Raw genomic sequence first — 6,777 nt, 5'->3', positions numbered from 1 at the left:
CCTATGCCTATGTCCTGAATGGTTTTGCCTAGATTTTCTTCTAGGGTTTTTATGGTGTTAGGTCTTATGTTTAAGTCTTTAATCCATCTGGAGTTAATTTTAATGTAAGGTGTCAGGAAGGGGTCCAGTTTCTGCTTTCTGCACATGGCTAGCCAGTTTTCCTAACACCATTTATTAAACAGGGAATCCTTTCCCCATTGCTTATTTTTGTCAGGTTTGTCAAAGATTGGATGGTTGTAGATGTGTGGGGTTGCCTCCCAGGCCTCTGTTCTGTTCCATTGGTCTATATCTGTTTTGGTAGGAGGTGACTTTTTAAAAACACTTCCACTTCCTGGAAGCTGCTAGATCCTTCTGCCGTCAAATCTTGCTGGCTTCTTTCATTGTCTCTAAGCACTGCCCAGCCAATGCAGAGAGACCTGCACATTCAAGTCTAGCCCAGGCCCGAGAGCCTCCTAGTGTTTCACAGAGGTCAACATGAGATTTCCTTCCAGGGAGGCTGAATGATGGGCAGCGAGTTGTGCTCCCCCTCGGGGCCTCAGTTTCCCTGTTGGGATGAGGAGGGGGTGGGCATGAACTGTCAGAGCCACCTGGGACTGACATTCTGCTCTTCCAAGCTACGGACCCAAGTCCCTTCTCTGCCCTGGCATCGCCGTTTCCTGGCTTCCATGGAGCAGGTGGAGATGTGGCGGCTGTGGGTGTGCTCAGCTGTCTGCTTTCATCCCCAACAGGACTTGATCTTTGACCTGGGTGACCCTGTGAGGTGGGAGTACATGCTCCTGGGGACAGATAAGCCTGTGCTGTCCTTGACTGAAGATTACAGTGGGATCAATGATGAAGATGACGTGGAAAATCTCGTGAGTCTCAGCAGCTCGAGAACACAGGGAATGTGTGTGAAGGCTTCGGGGAGCCTGACAAGCAACCCCAGCAGCATGTGTGTGGGGTGGGGGACCTCCCAGGTAGACCAATGATCAGTTCCTCAAAGCAGAAAGGCTGGAGCAATGCCCTCATTTTACAGATGGACACGTTGAGGCCCGGAAGGCCAGTAACCTGCCCAGGACCTCCCAGTGGGTTAGTGAAGGGATAGGAGTTGAAGTCAGGTCTTCTGCCCCGACATGGTCCACCTTGTTCAGGAGCTGCCCTGCTCCTTTGGAAAGCATGACCCTTGCCAGCCTGGGCAACATAGTAGGACCTGTTGCTACAAAAAATATTTTTTTTAATTAGCTTGCTGTGGTGGCATGCACCACAGTCCCAGCTACTTGGGAGGCTGAGGCAGGAGGATTGCTTGAGCCTGGGAGGTCAAGGCTGCAGTGAGCCATGATCATGCCACTGCATTCCAGCCTGGGCAACCCCATCCCCCCAAAAATAAATAAGAATAAATTTAGAAAAAGAAAGTATCCCCTTGGAGCAGGGTCATAAGACCATCTCTGCAACCCCCTGGAAGCCCCAGAGCTGGCCATGCTCACTTCCATCCCAGGTAGCCAGCATGAGCCCCACACACTGCCAGGCCTTTCTTGTCTGTTCTGTCAGTTCCTCTGAAATTCTTCCCCACATAACCAGCCTCCCTTCTCTGAATTCAGTTTCATCCTTTATGTGAAATGGAGGCAAAAGGGTCATAATTGTATTCATAGTAATTCTAATAGGTGCATTAGTCTGTCATCACAAAGCACCACAGATGGGGGGATGCTTACACAACAGAAATGAATTTTCTTATAGTTCTGGAGGCTGGAAGTCCAGGATGAAGGTTTTGGTAGGGTTGGTTCCTTCTGAGCCCTCTGTCTTTGGCTTGTAGATGACTCACTTCTCCCTGTCTTCATATTGTCTTCCCTCTGTACAAATCTGTGTCCTAGTCTATTCTTACAAGGATACCAGTCATATATATATATATATATATATATATATATATATATATATATATATTTTTTTTTTTTTTTTTTTTTTTTTTTTTTTTTTTTTTTTTTTTTTTTTTTTTTTTTTTTGAGACAGGGTCTCCTCCATTTCCCAGGCTAGAGCGCAGTGGCACAATCACAGGTGACTGCAAACCTCGAACTCCTGGGCTCAAGTGATCCTCCCACTTCAGCCTCTTGAGTAGCTGGAACTACAGACACACACTGCCACTCTTGGCTAATCTTTGTTTTTCATGGAGACACAGTCTTGCTATGTTACCCAGGCTGGTCTCGAACTCAAGAGATCCCCTTGCCTTGGCCTCCCAAAGTGTTGATATTACAGGCATGAGCCACCATGCCCAGCCAACACCAGTCATATTGGATTAGGGCCCGCTCTAAGGAACTCATTTTACCGTAGTCACCTCTCTAAAGACTCTGTCTTTAAATACAGTCATTCAGACAGCAAGTGATCAAGACAACAACAACAACAAAAGAAAAAATAAGAAAAATAAATAAAACAGTCACTTTCAGGGTTTAGGACTTCAATCTATGAATTTTAGGGGTTCAACAATCGCCTGTAGCAAAAGGTAGCACTCATATGGTCCTTACTAAGTATTGGGCTCCATTGTGTCTACTTAACCTCAAGTAACTCGTTTAAATCCCCACAGCCACCTGGTGAGGTGGGCACTGGTATTGCCACCCATGATTAGTATTACCCCATTTTACCAATGGGGAGACTTACACCCGAGGAGTTACGTCACTTACCCAAAGCAACACAGCTGGTAAGTGACAGAGCTGGGATTTGAACCTACACAGTCTGGCTCCACAGTCTGGGTTCTCAACAGTGACTCTGTTCTACCTCCTGGGGCTGCTAAAGGGTGTTAAATGTTCCCAGCGCCCTCATCTCCAGAGACGGGGGACATCTCCTGTGCAGTAAATCCGGGCATAGGCGTCCCCTGCTGGCCGTGGGGGTGTGGACCAGCCAGGGCTTTGGGAGCCCAGCCTTAGCACACACATAGCTGATGATCAAACAGTTCCAGTCACAGAGTCCTGGTCCTCCCCTGCCCAAGAGCCCCCGTTGCAGCAAAGATGGACAGAGGGCAGTCCGAAGAGTCAGAGACCAGTCATGGACCCCCAGGAAAAACCAGAACCCCGGTGACAGCCCACTCACCTGGCCACCTTAGAGATTTTTGACAATGCTAACTGCTGACTGCTCACCCATTTTTGACCCCTGCAAAACGTCACAATTAGATAAGCAGGTGTCAGAGGTAAGAGCAATATTTGTGGGAGAAAAGTTTTAAGTCGAGAGAGTCTTGTCCAAGTTTCTGTGATTATCTAGTTTGAGCACCATTTGTCTAGATCAGGCCTTATTTCACAAATGGGGAAATTAAGTATCAGAGAGGAAATAGTAATACGTCAGGCACGGCAGCTCACGCCTGTAATCACAACACTTGGGAGGCCGAAGTCAGTGTATCTTTTGAGGTCAGGAGTTCGAGACCAGCCTGGGCAACATGGTGAGACCCCATCTCTACTAAAAATACAAAAATTAGCTGGGTGTGGTGGTGCATGCCTGTAATCCCAGTTACACAGGAGGCTGAGGCAGGAGAATCGCTTGAACCTGGGAGAAGGAAGTTGCAGTGAGCTGAGATCAAGCCACTGCACTCCAGCCTGGGTAACAGAACGTCTCCATCTCAAATAATAATAATAATAAGTCAGGCATGGTGGCTCATACCTGTAATTCCAACACTTTGGGAGGCCGAGGTGGGTGGATCACGAGGTCAAGAGTTCGAGACCAGCCTGGCCAATATGGTGAAATCCTGTCTCTACTAACAATACAAAAATTAGCAGGGCATGGTGGTGCACACCTGTAGTCCCAGCTACTCAGGAGGCTGAGGCAGGAGAATCACTTGAACTGGGGAGGCAGAGGTTTCAGTGAGCCAAGATCACACCACTGCACTCCAGCCTGGGCAACAGAGCAAGACTCCATTTCAAAATAATAATGATGATAGCGATGATGATGATGATGATGATGATGTCAGCCAGGCAGAGTCCCAAGGCCTTTACAGACACTATATCATTTAATCCTCCTAAAAGGTCCAGTTTACAGTTAAGGAAACTGAGGCTTAAAGCTGTTAAAGGACTTGCTCGGGCCTTAGCTGGTCTTGGAGAGAGGGTGGGGCTTGGGTGCCCTGACTCCAGAAACACCTCTCTAATAACGAAGGGCCTGCAGCTAGGGCAGGGCAGACCCGGCAGGCAGGGTGGGGTGCTGCTGTCCTAAGCCAGGCAGGTACAGGAACGGCTCCCCGCCCAGAGCCGAGTCCCCCTCTTCCACGTCACGGGTGGTGCTCATGACCTCTAATTCCCCTGGGGAGGCCAATGGATCACCTTGGCTTGGCTCTGTGGGCAGAGAGAGAGCTTTGACCATAACTTCTGCTTCAAGGCCCTGACCAGCACCACCTCCCCACCCCGTTCTCTCCCATCAGGACAAGGAGGATGAGGATAAGAGCTTCGACATGCCCCACTCGTGGGTGGAGCAGATTGAGATCTCCCCAGAAGGTATTTGCTATTTGTGTGTTCACTTATCCTCTCCAGACCCAGTTCCTGGGCCTCCAGAGAGGTCTGCAGCAGCAGCGAGGGAGAGACGGCAGTGACGCAGGGGGGTGTGCAGCAGCAGAGGGGTGTGTGTGTGTGCAGCAGTGGGGGGGTACAGCAGTGAGGGGGAGACAGCAGTGACGCAAGGGGGTGTGCAGCAGAGGGGGGGTGCAGCAGTGAGCTGGGGGGCGGGTGTGTGCAGCAGCGGGGGGTGTGCAGCAGTGAGGGGGAGACAGCAGTGAGGCAGGGGGGTATGCAGTAGCAGGGGTGGTACAGCAGCGAGGGGAAGAGAGCAGTGAGGCGGGGGGTGGGTGTGTGCAGCAGGGTGGGCTGTGCAGCAGCGAGGGGGAGACAGCAGTGAGGCAGGGGTGTGTGCAACAGCAGGGGTGGTGCAGCATCAAGGCGGGGGACACAGCAGGAATGCCCTACCCCATATTTCTTCCCTTCCCACCTTCAGCTGCACCCTGCCTCCCTCCTCCCTTCCTGCCACACACAGTCAGCTCTGTGACCCCGAGGGCTGACACCAGTCTGGCACACAGGGCAATGGGGCTCAGTGAGCCTGTGTGGGATGATGGCATGTGGGCAGCAAGGCCTGGGAACCCAGCCCGTTCCCTTCTCACACTCTTCTACCCAGAGGAGGCCATGGGCAGTGCCCAGATGGTGCAGGGGGTCTCAGGACCGAAGAGGGGTAGGTAGAGAAGGCAAGAGAGCAGGGACTGTCATGCTCCATGTTAATATCTGCTGGTGCCCACTTAGGAGCACCCAGACCTATGGGAAGGGCACGGGCCATTTCATCAGAGTGGGAACCGCCAGAGAGGGTGTCATGGGAACCCAGAGGAGGCACACCCAGCCCAGCACTGGGGCTAGGGCCTGGGGATGGGCGGGCAGGAAGGGGTACCAGAAATAGGCTAGGGGTCACTTAGGCTATGTTTTGAAGACTCTGAAGGAGTCAGTCCAACCAGGGGAGGAAGGGATGATGGCGTTTCTGCCAGAGACCCATGCAAGCACAGCCCAGCAGTGGGAGAGTGTGGTTGGCTGTGCTGCAGACCCTCCGATGGGGCTCAAATCCCACTCTTGGGTGGATCTGTGCTTCTGCCTGGCCTGAGAAGGCCTCCAGGGATGCAGCTGCCCCTGAAGACTATTCTCCTTGGCCTCCCTGGATCAGGCTTGGGGCTGGAGGAGGTCAGTACACAGCGAACGGGCAGTGGGTGGATGAATGGCTGGGTAGGGCTGGCCCCTCCCCCAGTGTAGGAAGGAGAGACCCCAACCGACTCTGTGTCCACAGCATTCAAGACCCGCTGCCCGAATGGGAAGAAGGTGATTCCGTACAAGAGGGCAAAGCTGGAGAAGTGGGCCCCGTACCTCAACCGCAATGGCCTTGTGAGCCGCCTCACCACCTATGAGGACCTGGAGTGTAAGGGGGATTGCTCTGGCCATGGGTCCAGGCCAGCCCAGGGTGGGGGAAGCTTCTGTGCTCTCTGTGGGCATTGCTGGCCTCCGTGTGCCTGGAATAAGTGGCGGGGGTGGGGGGTGGGGTTAAGGCTAGGGGAGCTGGCCCGGCTGCAGCAAGCGCCCATCGGCCCCACAGGTACCAATATCTTGGAGATAAAGGAGTGGTACCAGAGCCGGGAGGACATGCTGGAGCTGAAACACATAAACAAGACCACAGGCCTGAAGACAGACTACTTCAAGCCCGGCCACCCCCACGCTCTGCGAGGTGGGTGGGTCCTCTTTCCTGGGCTGGCCAGGAGCCTGGGCTGGGGCCTGATACACCCTTTGGCAGGTGGTATGTAGTGGGAGGAGCCAGCATACATCTTACACAGGCGTTCTTGGGCGGCAAGCAGTGGAAGCGCCCTGCCTCCCTCAGCAAACCAGTGTGTGGGAGGTCAGGGAAAGTTCAGCAAAATCCAAGGAAACGTGACAAATGCGCCTCAAGCCACGGCCGCATGCTGCTTCCGTGGCTGGAATCAGGCAGGAACCTCACCGTGAGGTCACGCAGTGGAGGCCACATTTAAAGGAGGCAGGGCCAGGCATGGGATTACACCTGTAATCCCAGCACATTGGGAGGCCAATGTGGGCAGAATGGTTCAAGACCAGCCTGGGCTATATGGTGAAATCCCATCTCTCCAAAAAAATACAAAAATTATCCAGGCATGATGGCATTGCTTATGATCTCAGCTACTCAGGAGACTGAGGCAGGAGAATCACTTTAAGCCCAGGAAGTCAAGGCTACAGAGAGCCAAGATTATGCCACTGTGCTCCAGCCTGGGTGACACAGCGAGATCCTGTCTCAAGAAAAAAA

General features: G+C 52.5%; 1 protein-coding gene across 4 annotated transcripts in view; it reads left to right on the top strand.

Moving 5' to 3' along the window:
- The window catches only part of DRC7 (dynein regulatory complex subunit 7), a 37,422-nt gene that overhangs the window by 23,953 nt on the left and 6,692 nt on the right, over positions 1–6,777 (top strand). For all 4 annotated transcript variants that reach the window (XM_037729287.1, XM_037729288.1, XM_017502599.2 and 1 more), the window contains 4 exons: positions 729–854; positions 4,367–4,439; positions 5,761–5,889; positions 6,064–6,192. In XM_037729287.1, the coding sequence (XP_037585215.1) occupies positions 729–854; positions 4,367–4,439; positions 5,761–5,889; positions 6,064–6,192 (457 nt within the window). The remainder of the gene's footprint in view (positions 1–728; positions 855–4,366; positions 4,440–5,760; positions 5,890–6,063; positions 6,193–6,777) is intronic.

This window comes from Cebus imitator, unplaced genomic scaffold (assembly GCF_001604975.1).
Source record: "Cebus imitator isolate Cc_AM_T3 unplaced genomic scaffold, Cebus_imitator-1.0 Scaffold297, whole genome shotgun sequence".
Taxonomy (NCBI): Eukaryota; Metazoa; Chordata; class Mammalia; order Primates; family Cebidae; genus Cebus; species Cebus imitator.
Note: the sequence above shows the minus strand (reverse complement) of the source record. Positions and strands in the feature narration are given on the sequence as shown.